Source organism: Brassica napus, unplaced genomic scaffold, assembly GCF_020379485.1.
Source record: "Brassica napus cultivar Da-Ae unplaced genomic scaffold, Da-Ae ScsIHWf_2634;HRSCAF=3386, whole genome shotgun sequence".
Taxonomy (NCBI): Eukaryota; Viridiplantae; Streptophyta; class Magnoliopsida; order Brassicales; family Brassicaceae; genus Brassica; species Brassica napus.
The window spans coordinates 256,297-273,230 of record NW_026015934.1 but is presented as its reverse complement, the minus strand read 5'-3'; the positions used below and the strand labels follow the sequence as shown (position 1 = coordinate 273,230).

At 34.2% G+C, this 16,934-nt stretch overlaps 4 protein-coding genes across 4 annotated transcripts; all 4 read left to right on the top strand.

Annotated features, from left to right (window-relative positions):
• Window positions 1-2,351: 2,351 nt before the first annotated feature.
• On the top strand, window positions 2,352-4,734 carry LOC125601728 (AT-hook motif nuclear-localized protein 6-like). Its single transcript, XM_048773793.1, has 5 exons — window positions 2,352-3,013; window positions 3,480-3,559; window positions 3,672-3,800; window positions 3,903-4,064; window positions 4,172-4,734. The coding sequence occupies exons 1-5, from the start codon at window positions 2,578-2,580 to the stop codon at window positions 4,568-4,570; spliced, it is 1,206 nt and encodes a 401-aa protein (XP_048629750.1). The 5' UTR covers window positions 2,352-2,577; the 3' UTR covers window positions 4,571-4,734.
• A 571-nt stretch (window positions 4,735-5,305) lies between these two features.
• On the top strand, window positions 5,306-8,822 carry LOC106422004 (protein GAMETE CELL DEFECTIVE 1, mitochondrial). The gene is made up of 3 exons (XM_022714080.2): window positions 5,306-6,197; window positions 6,438-6,627; window positions 6,768-8,822. Exons 1-3 carry the CDS (start codon window positions 5,446-5,448, stop codon window positions 7,110-7,112), a joined length of 1,287 nt encoding a protein of 428 aa, XP_022569801.1. The 5' UTR covers window positions 5,306-5,445; the 3' UTR covers window positions 7,113-8,822.
• Window positions 8,823-12,249: 3,427 nt separating this feature from the next.
• BNAANNG32220D lies at window positions 12,250-13,800 on the top strand. The gene is given in 2 exon segments (XM_013825316.3): window positions 12,250-12,674; window positions 12,872-13,800. Coding segments are annotated over 2 exon segments (735 nt in total). The 5' UTR covers window positions 12,250-12,617; the 3' UTR covers window positions 13,550-13,800.
• Window positions 13,801-14,720: 920 nt separating this feature from the next.
• On the top strand, window positions 14,721-16,894 carry LOC106421980 (chloride conductance regulatory protein ICln). Its single transcript, XM_013862812.3, has 7 exons — window positions 14,721-15,256; window positions 15,328-15,451; window positions 15,875-15,989; window positions 16,259-16,318; window positions 16,410-16,478; window positions 16,558-16,652; window positions 16,729-16,894. The coding sequence occupies exons 1-7, from the start codon at window positions 15,096-15,098 to the stop codon at window positions 16,798-16,800; spliced, it is 696 nt and encodes a 231-aa protein (XP_013718266.1). The 5' UTR covers window positions 14,721-15,095; the 3' UTR covers window positions 16,801-16,894.
• Window positions 16,895-16,934: the final 40 nt, after the last annotated feature.

Sequence of the window (16,934 nt, the reverse complement as noted above, 5' to 3'; positions counted from 1 at the left end):
TTTGCAACTTAGAGACTAAGACCGGAGATAAGTTATCACCAAACTTTGCTAATGACCTCAAAAGAGAAGAAAAGCAAACAGTATCATCATTGGTGTATTGTAAGAAGTTGAACAGAGTAAATGTCTAATGGTTTGTTTTGTCTTGCAAGCAGAGAAGCCGTAGGTCTTGTTAATTAAAGTTGACTTACTTCTTGATTTGGTTTTTGATTTGGAGACATCTTTAACCGTTTGGTTAGAATATATTATATATGAACCCTACACAAACAATCGAAATCAGGTCTTAGAAACGAACTGATGCAGAAAAACCAAAGGATTCAATCATTACCATTGTATTTATCTTCATTCGATACACTTACTCCACACAATAATGTTGAATTTTGAATATATAAATGTATAACGCTCCAACTCCCACGGTTAATGGACCACCCACACCCGTTCTCTCGGTATATGGGCTCCATCCCGTTCCAACGGTCGGTCCGTTAATTTTTCCAAGGTCCAAAATTTTTGTTTACTAACCCTGCAATCACCACCTAATCTTTTCGGGTTTTGTCTCACTCACACGGTATCGCGAATCACTTTTCGATAGGTCACTCTTCCTTCTGCTCCAACCCAAACACTAATAGTTTTTAAATTTTTTTTTATTTTCTGAGTTTTTCTCCTTTTATAATTAAAATAACATTTCTCTTATTGGCTTAACATCTTTTCTGAGATTCTAGAACCTGATTGCTAATATATTAATTGATGAACATATAGAGTATTTGTTTAATTTGGATCATTACATTTTGTGTTTATAGTGTTTGTCATCTCTATTATTCCTTAGTTTTGTGCTTGTATATATTATAAATTAAGTCTTTTATTTTATGAAATGGGTTGTATCTTGGAGTCTTTTGTAGATCAACTTTGGTTAGAGTTTCCTACAGATTGTGATTTTGTTTGAATCTTGAATGTTTCTGTTTGTGTCATATTTTTAACCCACAGTGATCACTCAAAACGGTCTTATAATCTCATTTTTTGTTTTTTTTGTATTAGTTGTATGTGTTATGTATCTTGGAGTTTTGAGTGGGTCAACGTAGCTGAGACACTTTACCAGCAGGTTGTTTTAGTAAGTTTTCGAAGCTTGATGAATGTTTTTGTTTTGTGTTATGCTCTTACCCTCAGGCCTCAGTGATCATTCTAAACGGTGTTAGGTTTTTCTGTTTGGTGCATGTATGAATTATAAGGTTTCTCTTGAGTGTCTTGTACATTAACATAAGTGAGAATCATTTAAATTGTCGTTGTAGTTTCCTAGAATGTTTATGGTTTGTGTTGTGCTCCTCCTAACCTTCAGTGAACATTCTAAACATTATTAGTAACCCGCAGACAAAGACTAAATTATAATTTAATTAAAAACAATGCCTTGCAGATCGAACATTCCGTTTCCATCATATCACTAACGTTGCTCTCCCTTCATTTCTTCCAAACCTGAGCTCCTCTTACAAAGCATCTTCCAAAAACTCAATTACATCTGTCAGTAGGACCTATTCTCAAATACATCTGATTTTTTTTTCTAGTCAATTAATGTCTTACTAATTTGCAATAGCCTTCAAAATTGTAATCTTTTTAGGAGATCCCCAAGCTGATAATTTTCTCTAACCACTTAAAATCCTTGATATACATGAATATTTTCTAAACTGAAATCAAGAGTGATTATTAGTAGAAATCGATTGAGCTGAAGTTCCAAACTAATGAGAGATGCTCCAAATCCGTTCATATTAAAACTGGATTTTGAATTGTGAGAGAGGGTTCTTCTGTTTCTTGTTTACTTCGTTAGATTAAACCGTACAAATGAATGGTAGCTTCTCGTTAAGAAGATGAAGGCGACCAATGGACCAAATTTTTGTTTGTTTCCAGTCCAAATCAAGTGATTTGAAGCCCACATAATATTCATTCGTTTATTCGTATTAACAGCTACTCTAGGAGGAATGTTTTTATGTGGTGTGATGGTCCGGGACGAAATGGTACTTGTGATATTTCGGTTTGGGACACATTTTATTTTGAGTCCATTAAAACAAAACGAAGGCAATTGAAGATTTTTTAAAATTTAGACACGTGTGAACTTCTCCTTACACTATTTGATAAGATGAGATGAAATCTCTTTTTTATAGTAATAGATATTAAGTTTCTAGGAGACGAATATTATCTTTCCCTAATTATTATATCAAATTAATTAATTAAATTAATGTTTAATATTCATATTAAGTCATACAACTGGCAACATAATATTTTATTTATTTTCTGAATTTCCTCATTTTATTTATAGGTTCCATTTTTCTTTGCAAACCCCACAAAATTCAGTCTTCCAAGAGGTAAATTATCTTCTTTCTCTAATAAAAAAAATTTGGGGGATATTTGCATGTAATTTTTTTACAATTTCGGTGAGATTGTGAGGTTAATCTCCACCCACTTTTGCATTTTTCTTCTTCACTGTTGTTTTCTGCGGTTGAAAAATATTTTAGCAAGCTTCAATCTTTGATCCATTTGAGCTGTTTCAAAGCAGAATCTATTGCTAAATTTTTGGGGGGATTTGTGGCTGTAAAAATGGAAGAGAAAGGTGGAGTCAGTCCAAGTGGGGTCATCACAGTCAAGGGAGATGAAGAAGCAACAGAGTTTCAACAAAACCCTAGCCTTCTTCAATCCGTGGGACCTACGACTGTGGTGTCACCTTCCCCGCCTCCGCCTCCGCCTCCACCTCCAACCTCCGTGACTCCTGTCTCAGCTGCCGCAGCTCCACCGCCGTTGATCTCCAGCGCAGGGTTAGATCTAACGAAGAAGAAGAGAGGAAGGCCGAGGAAATACGCTCCAGATGGAAGTCTGAACCCTAGGTACTTGAGACCAACACTCTCTCCGACTCCAATCTCAACTTCGATTCCATTCTCTGGAGATTATAGTCACTGGAAACAAGGAAAAGCTCAGCAGTATCTACCTGTTGAACTCATCAAGAAACCTCACATGTTTGAGTATGGAAGCAGCCCAGGTAACTCTTGCAGTCTCTTTTTGTGTGTGTTGCATAGGTTTGAGTGAGATAGATCTGATGTGATCTGGTTATTTATCTGTTGATGTGATTTTTATTTGGATTTTTGAGATGTTGGGAAGTGGGACCAACATAACTGTGTACCTTTTGTCTAAAGGAGTTATACAAACAGACCAGTCAGAGACAGAATCTGATGATGCTGACCGTACAAAACAGAAAAATAAAAAGTAGAGAATAATAATCTCTGTTTTTTATATTAAGAAGATAAAGATAGTCTAGATGTGTTAATTGTTATCGCATAACTCTAAGATATCTCATTAGCTTGGCTAATTGTGTTTTATTTATGTTATTGAAAGTTTAAACACTGATTGTTATGGTTGATCAAGTTAGTTTGCTTGAGGATTAGAGTTTCTTAATTACATCATTGGTCAAAGTCAATGGCATCAAAGATCTATTTTATCTATTGCAGCTTTTCCTCCTCCTCCTGGACTCTCATGCTATGTGGGTGCAAATTTTACAACACATCAGTTTACTGTCAATGCCGGTGAGGTAATATAAATTCTCTAAAACGTGATGTTTTTTTCTTCTTTTTTTCGCCGTTCTTGTAGTCAAAGCTTTGATAATGAACTTTGTTTTGAGAATATTGTTTTATTTTAATCAGGATGTAATGATGAAAGCTATGCCGTATTCGCAAGGATCTCAAGCTATATGCATTCTTTCTGCAACTGGTTCCATCTCCAATGTCACACTTCGTCAAGCTACCACTTCAGGCGGCACGCTTACATATGAGGTAAACCTAATGAACATGGAATCAAATTTTCTCTATTTTAATTGATTCTTGATTGGTTTTTTGGCGGTTCTTGAAATTTTATATATATTTTTCTTGTTTTAGGGTTGGTTTGAGATACTTTCTCTATCGGGTTCTTTTATGCCTACTGAACAAGGAGGAACTAAAGGTTGGTCTGGCGGTATGAGCATTTCTCTAGCCGGACCAAATGGCAAAATCATCGGCGGTGGTCTTGCTGGTATGCTTATAGCAGCCAGTCCTGTCCAGGTAATACAATCTTGATTATTTTTGTTTAAAATAAGCAAACATATCTACAGGTTCAAAGTATAGAAAAGTCGCACAAATTTCCTAACAAGTATTATAATATGTGATAGGTGATAATGGGAAGTTTCATTGTGATGAATCAAGCTGAACAAACGCAGAATAAGAAACCTCGAATCATGGAGGCTTCTCCTCCACCACAACCACCACCACAACAACAACAACATCCTACTTTCAACATAACCAACGTGAATTCTACTTCTCCGGTGGTAGCCACCATAGATGATCCAAAACAACAAACTGACGGTGGTGGTGGTATGATGAGACCAGTGGCTCAAACTCCTTTTCACAACGACAATTCAGCTATGAACAATTTCACAACGACCAATCATGGATACGGGAATGTGAACACTAGTACTAACAAAGAAGAAGCTGACTATGCCGATGGTGGTGATGATGATCAGCCTGATGATGATTCCTGCGATACGAGGAGCCTGTCTAATGGTGATTGAGCTATTCTCGGATTTTCTTGTGTAGAAAGTAAGGAACCTTTATGGCCAAAAATTGATTTAGCTATTTTTTAATTGCTCTGTATTTGTTTTTGTGATCGGTTTTAACTTCGTTATGTTGAAATTATCGATTGATATTGTTTTATGGTTGTGGTTATTTGGCTGAAGATTTACTGTTTTACATATGACCTGGTTTCATAACTAATCACAAAAATGAAAAATCCTTTGTGGTTGGTTCTTATGAAGTTAAAGATGTAGCGCAATTGCAAAAATCTCTACATAATTTTTTTAGACAATAAAAAGACATGTGGGTGGTTGGTTAGAGTGGTTATCTAACGTACACTTCATTTCTATATTAATTCAAATTGCGTTGTTGTGTCAGAAGAGTATAGCTCTACTGATTCAAAGTATTTTTAATCTTAGTTTTTGTTTATAACCATAAAACTTACCAATACCAATTATGTTTTATGTAATTTTAAAGTTATAAATAATATTTAAAAAATACTTTTTGCTACAGGGATATTTTTTTTATTTTTTTTCTCATTCAATTTTTACATCTATATTAGATATAATTATAAGAAGTTCTACTAAATTCTAAAGTGAATTTTTAAACCTATAGTTCAACCAATCATCCACAAAATCAATCAAAGGTTCAATGTTGTGTACAAAATGAAGTGGAGTAGAAAACTATAAAAAAAAACTATTGTGGTTATATTTGCAATAACTAAGGAAATAGAGGGGCTAAATCATAAAATATAAAAACAACTGATATGTCCTTGCTCCTAAAACCCTTAAAACCCTAGTGGCCTCCGCGGATCACGGAATCTTCGATTCTCTTGTTTCAGCGTTTGTGCGGTTCAACGTTCAACTGATCTTATATGTTCCTTAGTAAGTTAATATCATCTCTATCTTCGCTTTCTCTTAACCCTAGCACGAGAGCGACTAGGTTTCTTGTTCAGAACGCTCCAAAGCTCATCCAACCTTTAAGAACTCGAGCCTTCTCCGGGAGCTCAGGGTTCGATGGATTCGGAGACGACGACAACGGTTGGGACATCCCAACGGGAGGAGACTCGTTAGGTGGTGGTACAGGATCAGACGATCTTGGTTGGGACAATAAGTCAATGTGGTCAACTGGTTTCACCACAGAACACTTCGATGGTGTCTCCGTTGGTCGTAAGAAGAACACAAACCCTTCTACTTCCGACAACACATGTTCTGATGATACTGGTGACGTAATGAGCAAGTTGGGACCGAGAGAAGTTGCTATGGTCAACGAGATGAATGAGTATGATGATTTGCTAAAAGAGATTGATCAAGATAATAAAGAGAGCAAGGCTTTTGTTGATGGGATTAAAAATAGGATGATGGAGATTAGCGTGTTGCTCAAGCAAGTAAGAGAGCCTGGAGCGAGAGGGGCTTATCTTAAGGACTCTGAGAAGACTGAGATGTATAGGTTGCATAAAGAGAATCCTGAGGTGTATACCGTTGAGAGGCTTGCTAAGGATTATAGGGTTATGAGGCAGCGTGTTCACGCCATTCTTTTTCTTAAAGAAGATGAAGAAGAAGAGGAGAGAAAACTTGGTCGTCCCTTGGATGATTCCGTTGAGCGTTTGCTTGATGAGTACCCTGAGTAAGTTCTTAACATGCAAATATATTTTTTCATACTTTGGTATGTGCTACTTTAGTTTTACTTCATTAATTCTCTCCCCCAAGTAGTTTACTGTTTTTTTTTTTTCAATTTTCCTTTATAACACCGTCTTATCCTCTCTCGAGAACGGCCTGCTATTAATAGATTACTTGTATTCTAGTAAAATTGGCTTAAGATACCATTACTTGGGGATAGGTTGGTGATATTTATACCTCATTGCAGGTTCTTTGTTTCGCATGACCGGGAGTTTCATGTGGCCTCACTCAAGTACAACCCTGGTTTCAAGGTCATGCCAGAAGGATGGGAGGGTACAATCAAAGATATAGATGAAGTCCATTATGAGATCTCAAAGAAAGAAGATGACATGCTTTATGAAGAATTCGTGCAAAGGTTTGAGTTCAACAAAATGAAAGTAAGTCCCTTCTTTTGCGGCCCTTTAATATTAGCCAACCATATACTACATTAGTTCTATTGATAAAGTTGTTACACGTTTCATTTTCTCATTGGTGATAGTAAAATATGCATTCTCTTTTGGTATCTTAATTAAACCAGTGGAGAGGAGAAGTGAAGTGCCACAAGTATAGCAGACGACGTTCAACAGATGGATGGAAAATCACGATTGAGAAATTGGGTCCTAGAGGAAAACGTGGAGCCGGAGGTGGCTGGAAGTTTGTGAGTCTTCCAGATGGATCTAGCCGGCCTCTCAACGAAATGGAGAAGGTTTACGTTAAGCGAGAAACCCCGCGTCGTCGCCGCAAGATCCTGGCATGTTCCAAAGGAACTGTATCAAAAGCCTGCAAAGCAAGGAAGTATATTACAAAAAGAAAAGAGAAGTATCCTTGCACACAAGCTAGGAAGTACTTCTTTAAGATATGGAAGAAGAATGTGCCACCATAGACATTTAATTAAAAAAAATAATAAATATTTTTTAAACAATTTAGAGATCTATACCTATATATTTTACTTCTTAAAATTTTGGGAATTAAAGCCAACATTTCATAGGGTTGTACTGCCCTTGAAAAGAAGGTCACAAGACGATATTGATGATAAAAAGGCGAATACATGATTTGAGAGAATGGTTTTGGCGTTTTTGGAGTCTCTCCTACTTTTACAACCTTTACCAAAATACTCCTAGTATGTTGTATATATACGTTTACTTAAATACTAGTGGAACACACCATGCCATCTCCTAAGAGCCAAGTGCAGCGATTAGCACAGCCGGACAATTTTAAAAGTTAGAAACATTTTAGAACAAATACATTTGTATAAATAAAAATGTATTTTGACGATATAGAAACAATAAAACATCTATGTTTTAGAGAAAAGTTAGGAACTAATGCCAATGTTTCATTAGATTTTTGTCTAGGACCGACTATGCATGAGTGAGGCCGATGGCTAAGATGTCATCTTCTCTCCACAATGACGATTCAGCTATGAATAACTTCACAACGACCTTTCACGGATACGGGAATATGATCACCTAGATGAGTATGACATTTTTGCTTGCATTTCTAATCTATTTAGAAATTGGAGTAAATCTAACAAAAATATTATTTTTTTACAATGGTAACAACCAACAGAATACATGAACAAAATCATAAATAAACAAAAAAAGAAACACGTATATATGAGGTATGACATTTTTGCTTAAATCTGTAATCTATTTAGGAATTAGAGTAAATCCAGTGTTTTTAAAACCGGACCGGCTAACGAACCGAAATTCTTTTGGGTCATGAGTCATTGTGTCTGAACCGGGTTCGATCGGGTTTACTTAGATTAAACTGAATTTAGTGATATTTTATAAATAATATGCATATTTAAAAAAAAAAATCATATCTAATAAAATGTTTAAATAGCCATAATGTGTAGAAAAACTTAAAAATAACAATTAAAATCTAAAATTAATATGAAAAGTACATCTAAACTTTATTCGCAGATCTTATCACTCTACATCTTCATCACCTTTAAAAAAAATATATATACACATTAGGTAAAAGTTATATTTTGAAATACAAATTTCAGAAACAAAAATTTTTCAATTATTTAAAGTCTTCAAAACAAGTGATCATGAAATAAAATTTTTTAAAAAGTGAGAAGTAGACAAAAACAATATCTTGACGTGAATAGTAAACTTTGTGAATCTTGTAATTTATGAGTTGTAGAGAAGACAAAAGAAAAAGACGAGAAACGATACTTTATTAATTTTTGATAAATCTTATTTCTACTTAAAAAGGAAGAAAAATGAATTGTTTCATTAACAAAATTTTAGCTTATATACAAACCGGGGTTTGGCCGGTTCATTGGATCGCCGGTTCCCGGGTTTTTGACGGTTCGATAGGGATTTTTAACTGGTTCGGTTTTAATTGGGTTTTAGAATTAATCCAACCCGGATTATTTACGGTTCATGGTTCAACCCGGTCTGACCGCCGGTTCGGTCCGGGTTTAAAAACACTGAGTAAATCTAAACAAAAATCAGTTGCTTACATTTGTAACAATCAACGAAATACAATGACTAAATCATAAATAAACAAAAGAAAACTGATCTCTCCCCTGAATCCTCTAAAACCCTTCCTGTTCCTTTATCGCCGTCGCTATTGGCCCTCCGTCGTGACTCCCTAACGCCATTGATTCCGATTCATCGTTCGTCTTCAACCATCCTCAGGTTGCTAGAACTCTTTGCCCCTTTCTGTATGTTGCTTTAAGCTTTGTTTATTAGATAGTCACTAGATCTCCGATCTTCATTTTGTTTTAGCGTTCGACCGATTGATCTTACTAGAGAATCACTAGATATGTTTAACCTTAGTAGAATCATTCCTCGTCTATCCACCGCGCGCTCCAAGAATCTTTCAACATTTACGTTCACTTAATAAAATAAAATATCAATCCATAATATTAAAAGATGATGTCTCCTTGAATGGTCGAAGCAGAATCTGTAGCCACTCTCTGTTCTCTATTGTTGTCTCCTTAACGTTATCCCAATCCCACGTTCTCTTTTTAAAAGAAGTTTGTGTGTAGTTTTTATCAAACATTAATTGTTTATGATTCATATTTTCTAATCCCTATCTTTTAATTGGTTATAAGATTCAAGATTTCATATAGTTCCAACGTTATATATATATGTATCCGGTGATTTTCATCTTGGTCGGAGAAAAATCTATCTAAGACTTTTCTGAGATATGTCGCGAAATTAGTCTAAGACAATTGATCATTCATGATTAATGTCTATGTCTACTGTTTTAGAATCCTCTACAATAATTGTAGTGCATGCAACGAACTCCAATTATACGTACACATTTTTTTTTAGAAACACTTATTTACACATTACAACAGTTAGACATTTTTTTTGTGTTTTTGATAAGCTGTATAGGCTGATTCGGTCGGCTCCGGAAAGAACACACTTAATGCTACAAAGTGAACTAATCCGAAAGCGTGTACCACACGGTCTGACTCAAGTTTGGAATACCTTCCGACTAATGTCATGGGGTGGACCAATCATTTGTTATGGTCCACTATGTAAACCACTTGGACCGAAGCCCAAGCCCAGACTGACCAAGTAGTGATAATTTAATTTCCAGGGGAATCGAACCCAAAACTGATGTGAGTACACACCAAATCTCTACTACCCCTTGGTTTACTTTTAATACTTAGTATTTTAATAGCTTTAAATTTCCATGGTACTTTGAACGTGGGACCAGAAAGATATATGAATAGAGTGTACTATATCAGATCATTTCTGCAAATGCTGCATTACGTTTAAGAAAAAATGGATTTACACAGTGATCCACATTGTTTTGGTAAATTTCCTTTATTTTCTTCTATTTGTTCATGATCTACAACTTCTAATTATCAATATAAACAGTTCGAGTTGGAATTGGACCACAATAGTTTGCGGTAAATTAAATTTAAACCAGATCAAAATCTTTTGAACCAGTTCAGTCTGGCAAAACCGTCTCCAATATCCTTATATTGATAAGGTATATAAAGCAATTATAATGACAGATGCATGAAACTAGTTCAAGTGGAAGAAAACACATTATACATTGAAAAATCTTTCATCACAAAACGAAGGTCATTGAAATGTCTTCGTCAAATTGCAAGAACATGTCTCAATAAAACCAAAACTATTCTAGCATTTTTTTCTTCTGAATCATATCTATCGGCATGGGGCACTATATATAGCTCTTTGTGCATTCGGATTCAACCCATCATTTACGATCCCTTTTGTACCTGCATCTCATTAGTAGCTATCGTACTTTAATATATCAACTAGATACTGACCCACCCTTTCAAAGGGCGAATATTTTATCTATTAAAATGTCATTTTTCAATTTTAATATTATTTCTAATTAGATAAGGATGTGTTTCAATATTTTATTATCTAATATGGTTTTATTTTTATAAACTGTAATTCTAATTAGTGCGAGTATATGTTTGAATAGTTTATTATCTAAATGGTTTTTATTTTTATTGAGATTATACATTTAAGAAATAAACAAATTAATATATGTGATATATTTAAGAATTAAACAAATAACGAATTTGCAGGCTTTTTATTATCTTAAATATAGATATTTTACACAAATTGGCATAATGGGTTAATATATTTGTTTATCTCTTAAATATATAATCCTTGTATAAAAAATAAAACAATCTTTTTAATAATTTTTACTAAATATATTTTAAACAAAATGGTCTAATAGGTTAACAATGATTCAATTTGGACCTAGCGAATGGGCTTTAAATTTCTGTAGATCATTAAAGATATTAAAAAAAGTAATGGTATGTTTTGTAATTTTTTAAAAAGGTCAGGGGCATAATACTAAGAAGGATTCTGCTTTAATAGTATAGATATTTTAAACAAAATGGTCTAATAGGTTAACAATGATTCAATTTGGACCTAGCGAATGGGCTTTAAATTTCTGTAGATCATTAAAGATATTAAAAAAAGTAATGGTATGTTTTGTAATTTTTTAAAAAGGTCAGGGGCATAATACTAAGAAGGATTCTGCTTTAATAGTATAGATTTAAAGGTACATTTAAATTTCTTTTATCAAATATATATCCACTAAAAGTCGATAAGGGATGCTTTCTACAACAATATTAATAGTAGCCATTTGATATCTACTATATGATATTATAGATTAGATATATGTTTCAGCGTTATTTATAGCTTACCATTAATTTCCTGTCTTCGTTAGCACAATGATCAATGCATAATTAGATTAAGTGTATATGAAGCTTCATGGAAACCCGTACGAGAGAGGACGGTCACTAGATCGTACAATTAAGAAATTAGTATATATACATATCAATTAATCTAAACCGTACGTTCTAACTAGTTTTGTGAAATCAAGAATCTAATCTTGTAAGAAAAACTGTATTCTTGTTGTCAGAACAAACATGGACCCATGTTCTCTATGTCCCTAAGATGTGTATCAATCTCATTTACTTCTTTGTTGCACTATATTTTAAAATCTTTTATTTTACAGATTTTTATTTTTAATCTCATTGAGATCTCCATTGCCCCTGCTACACTAGACACTACAGCTCATTGGTCCTTAAAATTCAAACTCTGTTTTTCTTTCTAATTAATTAGTTAAATCTAATCATATTTGGGTAATAAGCGTTGAAATTGTATATGCATATAAACTTAAATGAGATTATATAATTGTTAATGTTTGTGTTTCCAAAGAGTAAAGATGCGTGTATCATGTTCAAACATCCAGACTAATTACCTAACACTTAAGCCATGATTGCTTTTAGAGCTTTCTTGTTTGTACTTAATTAGAACAACATTACCATAAACTACGCGTATTTGTAACATAAACAACAAAATTTTGCAATATCATTAGTACAGTTACATGTGGTTTTTTTCCCTTTACGTATATGTTGTCAATAAAAATAAAAACATTTCGAGTTATGACTAAGAATTAGGAGGCACATAGTGGGTATTAATTATTAATGACACTATAAGAACAACCCTTGAACATAGTCTAATTCAATTTAGGGATCATAAGGAAAAGGAACATTAACAATGACAGTAGCTGATTAGTCTCTCGACATTCGACAATGAGACAATCTGCTTTTTAAAAAATAGATCTATATATATGCATATGTGTATCATATTGTATACACGCATGTTGAATAGTATTACAACTTGACCAAGATAAATTTCTCATTCTCCGTCGACCTATTTATATATATATATATATATATAAAGAAAAGATTCATGAAACTGGACCAGCCTGTTGAATCTTGTCCCATTCACAAATGTCCCAATATATAAATAAAGACCTTTCATATCTAAACTTGAAACCCATTATCAACCACTTTAAAACCTTCTAAGCAAGAGTTTGAGAGAAATACGATTTTCTTACTACAACTCAAATCAATTAAATAAAAATGGCTTTTTGGTCTGCTGAGAATGCTACTAAAGCCTACCTCACTACATTGAAAACGGTAAGAATTTATTTCTTTTTATTTATTTATGAGGTATAAGATATCTTATAATGCATTTAATCTGTTTCTGTTTAAAATAGGATATGGATCGATGTTTTTTTTTTGAAAAGGATATGGATCGATGTTAAAAAGATAATCAATATTTATCTACTTTTTCTTGAATCAATGTCACATTTACATATATATCCATTTTGCAGGATCAAAGAACAAAATAACCAAACGTGGCTGAATTCATATCGGCCCTAGCCGCCGGAAATAACGCAAGAAAGATCACCGTGGCTTGTGCCGGAGCAGCAAACGCTGACATCCTCGTTGCCCTAATCGCTGCGGCTAACCAAACGCGAGGTCAAGTGGTATGCGTTTTACGTGGCATCGAGGAACTAATCATATCCAAGAAAATGTTGGAACCATCAGAGATTCATCATATACAATTCGTAGTCGGAGAACCTAACGACAACGCTCTTATTAATGATCATTTTGGAGAAGCTGATTTCGTCCTCGTTGATTGTAAGATCAAGAACCACCAAGATATCGTTAGAAAGATCGTTAGTCAACATGAAGAAAATGCAAGAACCGGAGGTGGAAGCGGTGTGGCGGTTGTGGTGGGTTATAACGCGTTTTCGAGAGGATCTTGGAGGTTTAGCGATGGGAGGAAAACACAGTTTTTGCCTATAGGTGAAGGGTTGCTGGTGACAAGGGTCAACGATGACGGTAGCTATAACCAGAAGATGATGAAAAAGAACGATGATGATTATCATCAGCACCATGACCACGTGAGAAAGAGTAATTGGGTGGTGAAAGTTGATAAGTGCACAGGAGAGGAGCATGTGTTTAGGGTTAGAGTTCCACGAGGAGAAGCAACTATTGAAGCTTAAAACAAAAAAAAAAAACTATTGAAGCTTAACTAAAATCTTATAAATGATTCGGTACTTTAGAGAAAAAATCACCTCTGTGATGGTTCAGACGAGTGAGAGTAGTAAGAAGATTAGTTATTTTGTATAAGTAATTAGAAAGAGTTTTGTTTGGTATTGGAGTGCTATGTTTGTGTGAAGTCTTTTTTATTTATTTAAAGACTTTTTTCCTTTTTGTAAGTGTGAATATAAAGTGATGTGTGTTTCGTTTTTAATTTCTTTTTCATTTTGGATTTTACGTTTGTCTTTCCGTGAGCATATGTACACACACATTATGATTCGTCAGATTTTGGATGCTTAGTAAATAAACTATTCAAAAATGCACTTGCACGAGGAGATGGCATCTGAGAGAGTAATAATAAAATTAGAATGTTAATTAGTTAAGGTCTACTTCTACAGCTATGCAAGTTATGTCTTTCTTATACAATGTCTTTAAAATAGATGTAGATACCATATATATGTATGTGCATTACTCGACTTTTGGTTCCCAGCTCAGTTGACTCAAAATATATGAGCTCAAAGCTTAAAATGATAGTATATTTTATGATAAATGATTTAAATTTTCATCAATCTACATTTTACTCATTATGTTCCCGAAAGTAAGATTTTCTAAATTGTTCACAATGAGAATTCAATAAATATTTATAATTTAATTTTTTTTTTACTTTATTATATACTTTTCAATAAATTTTCACCAATAAAATTTAATCAATTCAAATATTTTCATTTAATGTTTTTTAAAAATATAAAAAATGTCTTAAACATATAGAAAATATGTCTTTGTGAGTATATCTCATTAAATGGGGGAACGGAGGGAGTATATCTCATGGATATTAAAATAAGCCTTGTACTACAAACTGAGAGACGCTCAAGATATTTTCTTTGAATTAGACATTGCACTAAAAATATATATTGACAATGAATCATTCATAAATGCATGCATTGTCACAATCTCCAAGACAACTGATCAGTCACGAACGACCCATGACCTTGCCCTATCCCCATGACCACCCCCATCTCCCTTATCCATTATCGATCATTCTACCCAAAAACAAAAACGACATTTCACACACATACACACACACATATTACTTCCGTTCCAGTAGACATGAACAATGGTATCACCAAGTGGTAAAATTGAAAATTACCCTTATTTAAATGACGATTTATTACATAATTTTGATAAAAAAAGTTCCCAATATTTTTGCAAAAAAACATAAAAACAATACTTTAAACGGATGGGTACTATATTGTATCAACGTTTAATCAAAACATTATCAATTAACCAAACATCAAAGTTCAAAACCAGCTTCAGTCATTTTAAACAAAAACAATTGTTTAAATGAAGATTAAGAGACACCCCGTTAAAATGAGCCATGTGTCATGGGCTGGGCTGTTTATAAAAAAGCCCATATTCTCAAAAGCCCACTAATGTTCTTCATCAACCAACAGAACACGAACGATGATTCTCCGAGAAAAAGAAAAGAAACCCTAAGAAAAACCCTTTGCCATGGTGGTTGGTCTAAGAGAGTTCGCGCTCAGAACCGGAGACGGCTCACCAGCTCTAGACGAATCCAACGGCGAGGAGCTTATGCACGTGCAGCCCTCCGTCGCCGTCGCTCTCGGTAACCGCTCCCTCGAGTCTCCCGGAACTCTCTACATCACTTCCAGGTGGAAACATTCACTTGTAGATTGATAAGCTTTGCGGAGGTTAATAATAATAGTGTTTTCGTTTGGTTTAGGAAATTGATTTGGCTGAGTGATGCTGACGTGGCGAAAGGCTACGCCGTTGATTTCTTGTCGATATCGCTTCACGCGGTTTCGAGAGATCCACAGACTTATTCATCTCCTTGTATATATACTCAGGTATGCTGTTTGTGATTAGTTCACTGATAGGGCCGGATCTTAGATTTTGGGGAGCTTAAAACATTTATTAAGAGTTTTAAATAAATAAAAAAATCATAATTTGTAAGTTTATTTATTTATATGTATATACTCAGGTATGGTGTTGTGATTAGTTCTGATAGGGCCAGATCTTAGATTTTGGAGGTTATAAAACATTGATTAAGAGTTTTAAATTAAAAAAAAAATCATAATTTGTTAGTTTATTTCTGTGTATATACTCAGGTATGGTGTTGTGATTAGTTCTGATAGGGCTCTTAGATTTTGGAGTTTATAAAACATTTATTAAGAATTTTAAATAAAAATAATAATGATTTGGAGACTTATTTCTATGTATATAATCTTTAAAAAGTTTGGGGTCCTAAGCAAATGTTTCTGTTTTTGAAGATTGAAGTTGTAGAAGATGAGGATGAAGAAGATGAGGATGAAGAAGAATCTAATGGCGTTTTGGACTTATCTAAGATCAGAGAGATGAGGCTTGTTCCTTCAGACTCTACCCAATGTGAGTTTCTATGTGGCATTCTTAAGAGCTAGTTTGAATCGGTTAGGACCAGGGCCGGTCCTGAGATTTATAGGCAATTTAGTGAAAGTTTTGATAAAAAGATTTTAAAACAAATTTGAGGGCATGTGCCTCTGTAATTGGCCTATATAGGCCAATGTTTCACTTGGCTATACCGAGGACTGGCCCTAGTACGAAAACTCTTTGTTGCCTCATTACAAGAGTCTTGGGTGCTAAGCAGACATTTACCTATTGTCTTGTCTCTTTGACAGTGGATACTCTGTTTGATGTATTCTGCGAGTGTGCTGAGCTCAATCCAGAACCAATTGAAGGTAAGCATATATATACAACCTTACTACTATCGACGAATGCAATTTTTGGTTCCTCAGCCATTTAGATGTTTGTTTCATTGTATCTTTTCAGAAGAAGGAGAAGAAGAGAACGGACATAACTGGGTGTTTAGTGCTGATCAGATGGTTGTTGGTGGAGGAGGTAATGTTTTATACCAAACTGAAGAGTTTAATGTTCATCTTGAATTGTTTGTAAGAACTGTAATATATGTGTTGTATAGGGGAAGAAGATGCAGAATGGCAAATATCTCAGAGCCCGACGAGTGTAATTGGTCATTCCAATGGAGATGAAAGTATTGCTCAGCCTATGCTCGAGGTAAAATAAATAAATGAACTGATTTTATTTGATTGCTTGTTTATGTGAAAGCTAATTTAATTGGCTCAAACTGCAGCTCCAGATCAATGATCAGAGGTTTGATGATGCTGAAGAGATGGTTCATGAAAACGAGACCAAAGATCACTAATTTGTTAGCAAATGTACTGTAGAAACAGAGTTGTTTCGTATGTTAAAACAATGTTGTATCTGTGTTCTTGAAAGTTCATTTGTGCTTTGTTAAATATGCGTTAAGAACTTAAGACTTAGATGATAGGTTTTGCT